The 14,903-nt window shown below is 47.2% G+C and overlaps 1 protein-coding gene across 4 annotated transcripts in view; it reads left to right on the top strand.

Annotated features, from left to right (window-relative positions):
- The first annotated feature begins 665 nt into the window (after positions 1-665).
- Positions 666-14,903, top strand: part of RhoGEF3 (Rho guanine nucleotide exchange factor 3) — a 33,511-nt gene continuing 19,273 nt past the window's right edge. For 2 of the 4 annotated variants that reach the window (XM_046620543.2, XM_046620545.2), the window contains exons 1-7: positions 666-1,793; positions 5,222-5,511; positions 5,966-6,143; positions 6,336-6,600; positions 7,240-7,505; positions 9,687-11,284; positions 11,935-13,039. In XM_046620543.2, coding sequence (XP_046476499.1) covers positions 5,998-6,143; positions 6,336-6,600; positions 7,240-7,505; positions 9,687-11,284; positions 11,935-13,039 — 3,380 coding nt within the window. In that variant the 5' untranslated portion in view covers positions 666-1,793; positions 5,222-5,511; positions 5,966-5,997. The other 2 variants (XM_046620546.2, XM_046620547.2) reach the window with 2 other exon arrangements.

Genomic DNA, 14,903 nt, shown 5'->3' on the forward strand with positions numbered 1-14,903 from the left:
TAAATGAACACTTGTCTAGAAAATTGGTGTGCCACGCTTAGAATAATAGTTTTTCTGTAATCCTGATTATCTTGTTGTTGTTTTCCTGTTGAAAATATGTAACTATATAGTACGTGTATAACATGTTTCAGTGTCCTGGAAGTACGTGAGGCGAGGCGAGGCGAGGCGAGGCGAGTGAATCAAAACAAGGGAGCGGTATAAATTTTGTGGAAAAATATTGGGGCCACGTTCGGAAAATTTGTTATAGTGTGTTACTTTTGTCGGATGACCCTGGAAGCAGTGAGTGGATGGGTGTACGCGGGCCGAAGCACCCTTGTCATCAAGCACGAAACCAGGACCGGCGTTCCAAGCTGAGACATATTATTTCCTGAGGAGCAGAGGAAGAAGGAAGCGGATTACAAGCCCGGAGGTAGAAGCGTGAGAGAGGGAGAGAAAGGGAGGTGGGGAGGGGAGGAAAACGGAAGAAGCAAAAAGGGTCCGTGTATTTTTCCTGGCCGTAGACACCGTCGCGTCGCGTAGCGTAGACGGAAGACGCGCGGTTCTCTCGTGCAGTGGTCCAGCAGCCGGTGAGGCTGCGCGGAAAAATCGATACGGAGAAACCAAGACTGTACGGCCCAAGCCGCGGCTGCGGGTCGCGGGTGAAACAGTCACCATCGAACCGGCGCCCGAAGCACACCGCGTTTCACGTCCCCGTTCGGCCCAGAGGCGGGCATTTCGAATTTCGGCTACGCGCGCAATTCTTTATTATCATATTTTCCCGTCACCCCAAACCAGCGATGCGCTAAGCGGACGTTGACCACGCGTGAATGTCTTCGGAAAAGGGAAACAACACAATCGATCTCGGCTGTGGATTCGGTAGTTAGTATGACGTATTTGATGCCCTATGACAGGCCTTGTGCGCATTTTGAACGGTGCCGGAAGCTGGTAATAATCCATTGAGCGGACTGTTTTCCGAGGATCGTACTCGAGAGCGTATTTTTTCTGCTACTCCTGAAAGTTTGCGCAACGCGCTGCAAATGTGACTGCGCGTTTGACTGCGTGCAGGCGCTCTGCGCCTGTGTATATGCGACTTTGCATACACAACTGTGCGCACGGTGTACAGTGGGTAATTTAATGGAACGTGCCGGATAATAGTAGAGTCGTCGAGTCGAGGAGACGGAATTGCCCAAGTGCGCGGTAGTGCCGACAACGGCGAAGAGGAGATCAGAATTTGGTCTGGCGAATTATGCTGATCCACGGATAATCGCGTAGCCGTTGGTTGCGACTCACACATACGGAATTTTATTTTCTTTAAACCGCGTGTCCAACCGTCTTGCAGTCGCGATATGAATTATTCATCGAACCTACGACACATTTTCAGATCTTAGTTCATCGCGTGTACATCGTGCCGCGCAGAAGTAAATTTTTCATCTCGTCAACAAGCCCTATAGAGTGCAGCTAATTTTAATTATAGTGGTTTACATCGTCACAAATGCAGTGCAATAAATGAATACGAGATCGAGGAATCAGTTGTTAGATGAGAAATGGTTGGACAGTGAATTGAAATTTGAAAAGTTTTAAGCATGAATAATGAATATGTTCGATGGAATTATTTCGACGAATTTGTGGGACGCGGAGTACAATGAAAACGATTTTAGAGTGTAAAAAAAAGGGAATGATAGAAAATAGAAGATAAATTTCTTGAACAAATTCCTGTCATCACTCTGCCCAAATGTAGGGTCGTTAAAGTGATGAACGTGGTCAGGTTTCCAGGACCGATGGAAGTGTGGGAGAAGCAGAATCAGACCACTGAGGTAAGATATCTGTGCATTTCCTTCTCGCTGTCTGCTTTTCTCTCACCTCTCTCTTTCTCTCTCTCTCAGTTTCTCTTTCAATTGCGCTTTCCATTGAACCTTGCAAACCCACCTGAAATTTCATTCGATTGCCACTTGGTGCTTGGTTTAATTTCGCTTCTCTTATTCTTTTTTTGTCCCGTTTTTGTCGTCTGTGACTCTCAGTCCGGAAAATTGTCGCGTATGGTATAAGAAAATTAATTATCCCTTTGGTGCGAGACGGTAACAAGAGAAAGAGGAACAGGGACAGGAAACGAGAAGGGAGGAAAAAAAGATTTTTCAACGTATTCATGTACCTTTAATCGGTCTCACGCCTGCTTGAACCCTTCCCTGATTTTTAATACGGCCCGGGGGCTACGCCGTTTAACGAGATTTGTCGTGCTACTCGGCTCTACACAAGCATATACTCTCTAACTGTACGCAGATGTAATATGTACACTGGTACTTATGCTCTTTCTATAGACGCACGTATATACGCACGTATACACAAAACTGCGAGCAAAATTCCCTAACAAATCCATAACCCTCACGCTGCTTCGACGCGCTAACTTTTACTTCCATGCTGTTTTTTTCGCCAGTGTTTTTCATTTCCCTTCGTGTTTGCGTTCCATCGAACCGCAGGAACAACACAGTTACAAGATTATGTTTTCACCTGTACATATATGCGATGGGTATGAAGTATTGAGAACGAAGAAGTAATAAATAAGAAAGAAAAACTGAAAGAAAAAAGAAAACACGAGGAAGTCTTAGCAAGAGGAAGACTGGATACCCGGCAGTTGTTGACGGAAGTTGGAGAGGAACAAGAGAAGATATATGTATACCTCCTCCGGGTAAACGTAAATCCTACGGATATTTAAATACGTGGTCTTCGCTTCGCGCGGTTTTTCCTCTTTTATACCCGGTTTAGGAAAAAACGTATACTTAATCTTGGATATACGCCTAAGGTTAGGGAATTAGTCGAGTACGGGGGACGGCGGGAAGTAGGCCGCTCTTAATCCGACGTGTTTTATGTACCTAGGTGCGAGAGAGCACTTGAGCACTGTGGCGACGCTAAAGGAAATGAATGAAAGGAAGTTTGAGGGAACCTTCGAACGTCCATAAATGCGATCCACGGAGGCCGCATTGCGGAGTATATCAAACGATCTGCGTACAAGGCTGGAAAAAAATTTAGCTTTCCCTTTTTTGCAATTATATCAAATCCAGCGCTTTTCAGCCAATGAAAAATTGCACAAGTCGCGTAACATAACACCTTTCGACATTAATTGGCGCATTTCTAAAGTAGCAAAACCTAGAAAAATTTGGGAGCGAGAAAATACAACATTTGACGTACGCTTCAAAATGGCGTTAACGTTATCGACATGGCCGCCGTTTACTCGCTTCAATTTTTATTTTTGCTCTCAAATCATTTCCAGGGTTAAAAAATCGCTAGGTCACATTTCGGTCAAAACTTGACGTTGGCAGGAATGGCTCGTCATGATCGCGTCATCGATCAAAGTCTGAGAGCCATTAGGATTGAGGTTGCAAAATTCACTGATTACTTAACGAGTGGGAAAGATTGGTGCTTGGTCAGACTTGGCACTCACAATGAACATGCCTCTGCATAACTTGCAAGTTTTCGAAATATAATTAATCCCTCCTATCGTTTATATTAAAATTGCAGAGCAATCTGCCATTTCATATCAAGAATAATGGGAAAAAATTTGTTTTCGAACATAGGCCGTTGAATTTTACAACTTTTCAAGTCAGCCTAAGTGGGCAGCTCTAGTTACCGCTAAGAAACATCACCGGTGTAACAATCCGCAAAGGGTCCAGTTAAGACTGAGAAAGGTACTCGGCGCCCCAGCTGCCACTCGAATCACTTACATTTAAAGCACTGTCGAGTTCTGCAGGGTGAGAGGAGCTTTGTGAACGCGGTGAATACAGAGCTTTTTAAATTGACCTTTCCATTGTGAAAGGTACTCGACAGTACTTCTGGTCATCTCACGAGGTTCGCGGAGCGTTATCATTACCATTATCATTATTATCACCCCACCACCACGTCGACGGGAGCAGACGCGTATCGAAATATCAGAATTCGCCGGACGGGGACACGAGCTCCGCTGCCTTCAGGTGGGTATGGATATTGCACGGTTACACACAGCGCTCTTTGTCTGCGCAGAACGCAACGCGTTGTGATCTAACCCTGTCGAGAAGCCGGGTCGCGGAGATCGGGTCATGAATTATTATCGGCTATACAGAGTGCTCACTGTTCACCAATGGAGCTGGGGGAAGAAGCCGATGAATGCAGGGTGAACAAAAATAGAAGATAAAAATTACAAAGAGGTAACGCTGCGGGGAAGGGGGAGTAAAGAATAAAGAAAAATTTGAATGGAATGACGAAGCGGGGGAGGGAGGGAGAAAGGGGTGGTTGTACACCGACGGCGCTGAATGCAAAAATGTCCTCAAAGGTGGAACTCGGGGGAGAGAAAAAAGGCATGAAACTTGGGGTGACCTCCGAGGGCCTCCGGCGAAACCGCACGATGCAAAAGACCCTGCGGGAAGGGTAATCGAGCGCCAAACACCATTCGTCATTTTAGCATGGTCAACGAGGCTACAGCAGCCAGGGACGGACACCTAGCTCCTTCACTTCCGGGGTCTTGGATATTATATGTCGGTCTATACGTCGGGTGGTTTATCGGCTACTCCCCGTACATCGTAACTAGAACCCTTCTGCCTTGGCTACCCTAATATCCTCCCACATGTTGAAAGGGAGGTCAACAGGCATTTCACGCTTGAATACCTGTTTGTACTTTTGAACCCTTGACATCGAAGAACCAGGTCTCTTTTCGTTCTCCATCAATTTGATCAGTGAGTCGAATTTCATTAATTGAGATAAATTTGATACTGTTTGTAATGACACAGCCGAGGTTCAAAATCGAATGGCGGTTGACTCCATCCATCATTAAATATCTCATACCTCCGAATAACGGTGAATCCAACACCGGGTTGTATTGTTTTTACGATTGTAACCGAGTAGAGGAGCGGATGAGCAGCAAAAAAAAATGTGTTTCGGCATCTGGGACAGGCAAGTAATGGATGTATTTCCGTCTAGCGGGTTATCGAAAGTCGATAAGTTCCACTTTGACTGTATTCTTAGCCCTGGTACTACGGGGAGTTCAGTATCAAACTAGGTTCGATATTTCAGGCATTGGAAAGGTTCGCGTCTGGCGTATTTGCAGGTCACCTGAATGTATGAGCAGCGATGACCTTTCGTTAAACTCGTTGGAAGAAAAAGCCAATCGTCAATTACCAGATTTCTGTGCACTGAAAATTGACCATCGTCGATTCAACCACTCACTGAAACTGCAAAAAAATAATGTTAACTTCGAACCCACATCATCTTATTTCAGTGTATCGCACATGGCTCGATGCACCAGATCGTCCAGGTCTTGAACGTTACTTTTAAAATGGCACAGAGATGGTGGAGCTGTCGGGGTAACGTGGCGAACTGCCAGTGTGGCACGGTGATAAAGTATTTGGTCAGGTGCCGTCTCTACCCCTGCAGCACTAAAACCGTACCCTCCATCATTGACCACTTGCTCGCTTCTGGGTCGTTGTTGCCATCACAGATACCGGAATTCACGGAATCTACACGCGCCTCGATGCGAGCGGCAGCTTATAATACTTCAAACTCCACCGGGTACGTATAACTATACACATATTTATAGTTTTTCATCACTATTTTCGTACCGCGTATCAAAGCAAGCTGTCACTCCTCGTCACAGTTATCACTTTCCGGACTTTTAGAATGCGGTGGTCCACCGTGGTTGGGCTCGAATTTACCGTTGTTTGGTGTTAACGGAGAGAGAACAATAATGAGAAAGCTTCCGTCGTTAATGAAAAACGTTGGTTTCTACACCAAACGCGGTTGGATACTGTCAAATTCGAGCAATAGACTACTAAAAATACGAATTTCCGTACGCACAAAGGGAATCCCATTACAATAAAAAAATACCGGTCCTCGATTATTTTAACATTGTTGAAGATCATTTTTGTACAGACTTGATCTGGAACTGGTTTTGCAGTGTTGTGACTGACTCCAAAAGGCTTGGAACTGATGTTCCGAGTTTCATAAGATCCCCTGGGTTTTCCAGAAAGCGGTACCGATCGGATATCGTCGATCTTGATGAGTAAAATGAATCGTCGAGAAGACCCGGCCCTGCGTCAGCATCGGAGTCGCCTGATGCAGCTGGTCGAGGTGACGAACATCAGACCAGGCCGCGGGAACGGAAAGCGTCGCGGTCAGCGAGGCGTCCAGGGTTCGAGTCCCAGGTTGGCTAATCATTGTGTCTATCTCGAGTACTTGATCATAGCTTACTGCCGCGATCGGAGAACAGCTTAGAGATCGGTAAGGACAAGCGTTGGAGAGCGATCAGTGCCGGAGAGAGGAGTAAAAGCGAGAAGTTAGCCGGCAGGAAGTTGCGGAGATCAGTCGCCCGTAACCGGATCTATCCACCTTTTCAGCAATGGCGGCGGAGGAGGCAGAGTCACGCTGCAGGACATCGTCAGGAGCGATCCAGGCTACACGTCAAACATAGAGCACCTGGTTTTCCCCGAGCGGAAGAACAGCAACCCGAATTTGGTCCCGGGCGGCTCTCCACCCTCCAAGCCAAAGGGGGGCCAATCTTCTTCGGGCATGTCACGACTGGCGGAGGTTTTTGTACGTCATTACGCCCGTGGGTCCTCGCAGGACTCGAATCTGACCACTCGCAAGAACCACGTGAACCACGTAAGTCTCAAAAGAGCCAGACACCTCTTTTCGGGATTATATTTACGAACAGCGTTATTTGCATCGAAGACTGTGAACGTGAATGAAACGACATCCATTCCTTAAGGTAAAAAACCTCAATTTCAAGGTGAATACGTACCCTAAACTTTTTTCTTATGCAAATTTAGCATTATCCATGAATTGGGTGTTCAAATTCACCTTCAAGTTGAGGGTTCATCAGTAAGAGATTCTATGCAATACAAATGAATCTCAACCAATTCGAATAGCTCAAACTAAGATATCAACGATTAGAGAAAAGGTTTTCAGATTTATTCAGGTTTGGATCGACATGGATAAGTTATATGACACGAAGAACTGGGCTTTCAGTGAATTGTTTCGGTTCAATTTCGACAACACAAAAGTACAGACAACATAGTTGTTCCAGGCTTTAGTTTTGACATATTGAGTCAATGCATTGCGAAAAATGTGGTGAAACATCTCCTTTGAAATGAAATAAGGCCCTGTCAAGGTAATGCATTTTTTGCTACCAAATATGAAAGACAACTTGACATTTTCATTTCCAATTTTCTCCCATCCTGACTTCTGACGTCGATGGTGAGTCCAATTCATCCTTAATATTCCCGATATTCCCGGTTCCAGAGTTCATCCCTCGATGACGCCGGGAACGCCGGAAGCGCCAGGCAGCCTCCGACCTCCGGCACCTCAAATCTACCTCGAGGACCCAACGGGGACCGGCGGTGGCTTCAGAACCAGGCGGCTCAGCCGGCTTGGCAGCTATCTTCGGATCTCGAGGGCGTGGGTCGGGGGGAGAGTGGTGGGCCTGCTAAGGCCTCTCGGCGTCTCAGTCCCTCCGTGGACCCCGCCGAACACTCGGCTCCAGCAACCGCACCGCGTTCCTCGGACAGGTAAACGTGACCGATCAAGATTCGCATCATTTTTGTTTCTGTTGAAAAAAACGGTTTTTTTTCTCGGGGTTCAATCTCGAGTGCAGTGATTCCGTGTGAAAGGAAATTCGATGAAATTATCGGCGAGGAATGCTTTGTGCTGGATAATGTTATTGTGAAAGAAATGGGCCGTGCATCATTCCGGCCCCGGAATCATGGATTGATGCTTGCAGCCTACTGCTTGTCAGTTTTATAGCCCTTCTGTTTCTGGAATATTTAAAAAATGTCATCGAGGAGGTAAATTATCTATTTTACGATCATCTTCAGGGTGTTGATTCAAACATTCTCTTCTCCATCCCAATAAATTTCTTCCCAATTCGAATCCAAGGTGTTTCCGTCAAACTTGCATAAGGCTCTAAAATTCCTGAAAAACATTATTATTTATTTCACTGCTTCGTACCGATTTTCCTCTTGGATCATCGATCAGATCGGATGACCGAAGCGTCGCGTCAGTTGCGTGGCCGCCTTAAGCGCAGGAATGAAGGCGGCCGCCTTCGGCCAGGCCACAACTATATTTGGAGTTGGTTAGCCGTGTCGTCGATCCCCACCTATGACGACCTTGCCAGGGTCTTCGGCTCTGAAATTTTTGGTACCCCAATTATTCGTGAAATAATTATCCCCACCGATGTCGGTGGGATATCAATGCTTCTAAGGATACAACGCTTGTGCAGTGGTCGTTGAAACCTTTTTGTTGTATTTATTAATGTCAAGATCCTTCGGAGAGATAGTGTAACAGATATTTTAATCCATTCTATTTTCCTTATCCGGATTTCTGCAAGCCACACGCCGCCGCTTCGAGGGTACCGGTGTTGTAATTAACCTTACGGAATACAGAATCATTGCCAGTCAAGTTGCCATTGGCAGTTTCTGGAGAAGTTCATGTATTTTATTTAAAAGTTGTTTTTCTTTTTTCGAAATCATTTCTATGAATAATTAAGGTTCGAACTTCAGAAATTACAATTATATCGGTTTTTAACTGTTGTTTTGAAGTGAAGAATAACTGTAACCGTTTATCACTTCATTATGCTCGGCACTGAATAAATTTGAAAAGTAATAGCTTTCATCGGGGTATTTCTTCCGTATTAAAGCAATTTAGTGCTACTTCCCCCCCTTTTAGATGCGTGATCAGTTAAATGTCAGGATCATAGCGAGACGCCGTAATCCAGTCGGAGTAAAAGGTTCCCGGCGAACGTCGCCACGCGGTTATGATCGTTACGCCTTATTGTTAGAACAACTGCTTTTACTTCCAGTTCTCTGATCTCGATCATAATATATCTATAGGTGCATGTATATATCAGATAACTCATGGGCTGTGGGAGGCAACAACACATCGGCTACGCTGACTTTGACCTAATAATACCTAAGTATTTTGAAAAAAAAAAAAAAAAAACGATTGACATACCTAAGCTGTAATACAAGATAAGCGTATAGGTGTCTTATCTACCTCGTTATGTGCAATCAATAATTTGTTGCGATATGTACGTATTTCAACGCAGCGGATCTGATGTAGTGAAATCAAACCAACGTTCAGCTATATAATTAATCGATGCACGAAATATTTAGAAAGTCGGGAAATAGATGAAATTGGATGCACATAAAATCTTTTCTAGTTCCAAGTGCGGAAATTCCTGAATTACGTCGGAAATTCAAACACTTAACGTAAGGAGCTTCTTTTCCCTCAAGATTGCAAACCACTTTTGATATGAAATCGCTTCACTTCGTTTCAAATCAACCAATTGGGAATTAATTAAAAACATTTTCAATATCATTAAAGCCGCTTGAAATTACTTGAAAATCATTTGCAACTCCCTGAAATTATTCTGAAACCTTTTGAAATCATTTTGAAACTCAATTAAATTAGGTATTAGAAATAGCTTGGAATCATTTTGAAATCGCTTGGAACCATTTGAAATATCTTTGAAATCGTTCAAAGTCGTTTGTCGCTTGATTTGTAAATGAATAGCCCCTCAATAAGTGCAAGAAATTATTTTTCTTCTAAAGAGTAACTTTTTGAATTCCATACGAAATGACGCAAAATCGTTAACGAAATTCTTACGTACAGCACCCCACGAAGCTTTCAAAGCCGATTCATCTCACGAGTTATTTGACGCATAGAATACTCTGCGACACTTGAAATTCCAGGGGTCCAAACATATCAGTACTGCACCTGCGGGGCAGCCCGGATCCCCGGGAATCCACGCCGACAACGACGTCGACGTACAGCAGTCCAGTGACGGGGGGTGGTAAAGGGCCGGGGGGCGTGAGGCCCCCCAGCAAGGGGACCTCAGGGGCCCGGGCCTTGTACGCACGAGGCGCAGTATCGTCGTCGCTGAAGGGGGGGCGTGGCGCTCCGGAAACGAGCGTCGTCGCGGGAGGCGGCGGAAACGGGGGTCGTCGACGCGAGGACAGCTTCCTTTCGGGCAGTGGCGGGACGTCCGGCGAACTTTTCGCGAGCGGAAATTGCAGCCGAGAGTTGTCGCCTGTTCGTTGGTGCGACCGCGAGGTCGACGGCGTGTACCTCGGACGGTCGGGTTGGGTGCAAGTGCAGCAGCGGTCGCTGGACGAGAACCGTAAGACCAGTTACGAGACGGCGGTTCCGGGGACTGGAACGCTGCCGCTCCCGCGACGAGCGACGGTCAAGCTAGCGGATTACCACTGCAGCAACAGCGAGCCCGGGAACTGTCCGGACCTCTTCGCCTCCCCGCGACCAGACTTCCTGGCACTTCAGGGTCCTGGGTACGAGTCTCCGGGTCCCACGACGCCGCCGCACCAGATCCCCGAGTCCTTCTCGCCGCCCTCGATAACCCCGATAATATCCCCGCCTCCGGCCTTCCAGGACGCGGCGACGAAGCGGTCATCGAGGTCGCGGCACGCCTTTGGGAAGCCACCGTTCCTTCCCCGCTCAAACGCCATCGTTGACAGCGACGTAATCAGCCCCCCGCCGACGCCCTCACCGCCGGCTTCGCCGACGCGGTCGAACGCGGCTCGAGTCCACCAGCAGCATCGCCTGGCCTCCGCCAAGTCGCTGGAGGATCAGAGCGGCTCGCGGAGGTCGCAGTTCGTTCAGCGGTACAAGGACTCGTCGTCGTCTTCCTCGTCGTCCTTGGGCTTTCGGAGCTTGGACAGCTGTGTTAACCGCGGCGTCGCCATGCCCAGGCTCGCCGAGAACACCGACTCCTCCATCGAGGGATACGAGGACGGAGACGAGGACGATAATCCCAGCTCCTCCATCAACCTCAGCGCCGTTTCACCTGCCTCAGCGACCCTCAATTCTTCGCCCGACTCCCTAAGGACAAACGGCGAGAGGGTTTCGCCGCCCGGAAGGACAGCCGCACGCGGTTCGCAGTACCACTGCGGCCGGCAGGTTCCCCGCCGTTCGCCAAGTTCCACGGAATCCGCGAAGCAGCTCACCTTCGGATCGCCCTCTTCGTCCTCATCCAGCAGCGCCGACAGGCAGGGCAGGTCTCCGACTCCCAATCCTTTCCGGAAGGGCAACAACGCCGCGACGAGGCGACTCAACGCTTCTTCCTCGCCCGACTCGCTTCAGACCCGCGTTAGGCGTTCGAGAAGCTTACAGTTACCGGAAAGGAGATCGCCAGGCTCTGCCATTTCACCGCCAACTCCTCATCCTGCTCGGGATCACTTTAGGGAGGCCAATGAAGCTCACAGGTTTCTTGTCAAGATCGCTAATGCTGATCATCGGTCTCAGGATCGCTCTAAACGCCATGTTCTGCCCAGTCGTGAGTAACTCTTTTCAAACTTAAAACGTAATGGTTATTATTGAGTTCTTCAATTTTGTTAAGCGAGTTGTCGTACCGGATGGAATATCATGATATTAAGGTAGCACGATAACTTGGTGAGCCTTCGATAGTGTCTACAGATATATTAATTATACGATAAACAGTTTTCGACTAACTTATTCGCATGCAAATATTCTTTATCAAATACCAATAATCAGTTGATGGTGATAGTGTTTTTCATACTTGACGTGGCCATCTTCAATGATTGTGATCTGCAAGTCAGCTCCAAAAATTGCCTCTTGAATCGGAAGTATTCATGATTATCCCAAATTGTCAGAATACAACTGTACGTAGAATATATCATTTTACGCAAAAATGCAGCAATTTATAAGGGTATTGAATTATACTTCCCAACAGTTTTTTTACCAATAACTTAACCACGAAGCCCATTGACAAGATACAATCAGCCTAGTTGAACAAAACTACAATCCCTCACGCATTTTGTCACACAGTTTGTTGAATCACAGATAGGTACATTGAATAGTACCTGCAGATTTTTTCCTTCAAAGTAACAGCGTCGATTATTAGTATCAAATGATCAAAATCGACTCCTACTAAACAACTCTTTCACTTTTGGCAATATTTAACAGGAAAAGCCCAATCGACGGACAGTGCACTGAACGACGAACTTCTCCGGGAGGCTGAAGTGGTTACCGAATTTCTGTACGGCACGCGAAGCAGACCAATGACCAGAAGCGTGATGTCAAACCGTCAGTACGGTGATCGACGGGACGAGAGTGATCAAAGACGCGGAGGAGGAACGAGCGGCTCCTACGAGGTGTACTTCGTACCCTCGAGTTCGAAGCAGCAACAGCAGCAAACGTCAAAGCCGGTGAAGCACAACCAGCGACCGAGAACGCTGCAGCGAGGAGGCAGTGGCCAGATATCTGGTGAAATATCACCGGAAGATCATCATCACCCGGAAGTGTGCCGGGTGAGTCCGGAAACCCAGCAGCAGCAGTCGTCCTCAAGGTGCAACAGCAGCACCTGCAACTTCTGGCCGTACTGTTCGCAGCGCGATTCTTCCCAGCTCTACTCACCCGGACAAACTGTCGGCTCCTTCCCCGGCAGCATGAAAATGTCCCAGAGCTATCCGGCCTCTCGGAGCCGGCTGGCCGTCGACCCCAGCGGCAGGAACAGCGCCTCCTCATCGCCCGGGTCACTTGAGCAGATGGATGAGCGCGAGGTGCAGACCAAGAAGAGGTCCAGTCGCCGAGAGATCAGGGACGAAGTCCAGCCGAAGCTTCTGGACCGCGAAAGGACGCCGAAGAGCCTTTTGGTCAAGGCCGCCAGGCGCTCACCGGCGCTACAGGCCGCCTCCAGCAACGGCTCATCGGAGTGCAGAGAGTTTGTTGTCCACAAGAACGCGGAGCCTACTCTTCAGAGTAAACCGTCTCCGCCCGGTACCTCGTCCACTTCCTCGTCCAGCAGCGATATCTGGGTGACCACTTCCGACAGAACCGTCACCAAAAGCCCCAGGAACGCGAAAAGCTCGGGAGCCTCCACACCCATGGAGGACGCCATGATTGGCTCCTTTGTTACTCTTCCTGAACACTCGGGTGACAATGTTATAACCAGACCCGGAAGTGCGCCTGCCCAACGCGAAGACTCGAACCCCGGTAAATCGCCTCTTGATCAACATCAGCGATCCCTCTCGCTGCCCAAGTCCTTCCTCGCCCACAACGTCGCCGAAAGGTGAGCATACTTTTATCTAGTATTTTAGAACGGGCTTCTTCTGTTGCTTCCCTGCGTCGTCAGTTACCATCTCGAATTGGTTATGCTCCTTATTTCTCGGTCTTCGATTTTTTTGTCCAAACTCGAACCGGTACATGTTCGATTCACTTACTATCTTTCAAGATTAAGAAATAAAAACTGAACTATGTACAGACATGAAGCAAATTCGCATCTTTGAACAATCGTTAATGATCATTAGGGTTGTGCAATAAATGTAGAGAAAATAATTGGTGTGTTCATTGACAGTTTTATTTCTTGTACTGGATAAACGCTGTCAGTATTTCTACAATTCTACATTATCATAACACTATGCAATAACATTACGAGTCGAAAATGGGTCAGTACGAAACGTTATAGCGAGAAGAGCCGCAAAAATTGCTGTTGAAAGTTTGATGCAATGCAAGCGCTGGACTTTGAACCCCAGACGTTGTGAAACGATTCAGTAACCGGCGAACTTTTCTCTCTATGTATTCATTTCCTGGCAAATGATGAGAAATGACGTAATGCGGGCAGCGATGGAGTCCGTTGGACTTCAATTTACTCAGTCCGCGTTGAATCAGCTGCCACGTCTTCAACGTGCGACGTTGTTTAAACGGTTTTAATTCTTTTTATGCACGTACAAGAATATAAGGAAAGACAAACAATCTTATACCCGCCTGCGCGTATAAATCGCACATGACACGTTCGCACACAAACCATCAACGCAATTTACTTTTAGCAGAGCTCATTGACCTAGCGTTAAAATAACTGATGTATAGGGTACCTTCATCTGCGATCGATCACGGAATTAAAATCCGCTGATCATTTGAAAAACATAGAAATCGATGTGTAAATACGCCTTACAGTGAGTTGATGAGGTACAGGTATGCTGTAACAAAATGGTGATTTTAAAATTAACCAAAATAGACTACTGCAGAACAATTTGTGTGGTTAATTTAGTAGCTCAGCATTAGATAGCGTTAGATTGACATCAGGTATTGCTAAGCTGACATCAGAGGGTGTTAGATTCGACATTAAGTTACAGCCAATAGAAGTCCAGAGCACATTTTCTGTACAGTATACAATGTTGGTGTGGACATATTTTGCAATGATTGGTACGAGTACAGGTATACATATCATGGGTGTTCATTGAAGAGTAAATTTAATCGGAAAAAATATTTGACCAAGGTACATCAATACACTCCCGAGAGAAATGCAGTGCACACTCGATACAAGCAATTTCTTTTCGACCATTTCATCCCTCCCGTATAGATCTGTTATCGAAATCGGCTCGGACCTCGCCAAGCGGAGGTATTCGCCTGTAAGGCACAGGTGTTGGTATACCTATACAGGTGAAATACCTCCACCCCCACCTCCTCGAGCTGTTCACAGTGACTAGTGAGTGGGTGAGTGTCCCACGTGACCTGGCCGAGAGCGGTCACGTGACTAGCGTTCTATGACGCGCGTGCTAATTCCTGCAACAACATTCGCGGCTGTGTGCGTGCGGGAAAGAGAGACCAAGACGCCGACGACGTCAGTCAGGAATCCGCGTAGTTTGCCAATTTCTCGCCTAACGAACGGCCAGGGCGACGCGACCAGGTTTTCATCGAGCCGCGCGATTCGCACGCGAATTTTTAAACCGCCAGCCTCCATCGGTCGACGCTCGCTCACCTTCCGCCTTCGACGGGAGGGCCGAAGATCGATACCCTGGAGGAAGAAGTGCAGGCCAGTTCTTTTTCGCCCACGTTGCCACACGACTCAACTCTCAGGTAATTTAATTCACGACAGTCCCACGCGATCGAATGCGAACCGCGAATTCGAGCCGATACTGTTACGTCAGTCGCGG

The sequence above is a fragment of the Neodiprion pinetum genome, chromosome 4, assembly GCF_021155775.2.
Source record: "Neodiprion pinetum isolate iyNeoPine1 chromosome 4, iyNeoPine1.2, whole genome shotgun sequence".
NCBI lineage: Eukaryota > Metazoa > Arthropoda > Insecta > Hymenoptera > Diprionidae > Neodiprion > Neodiprion pinetum.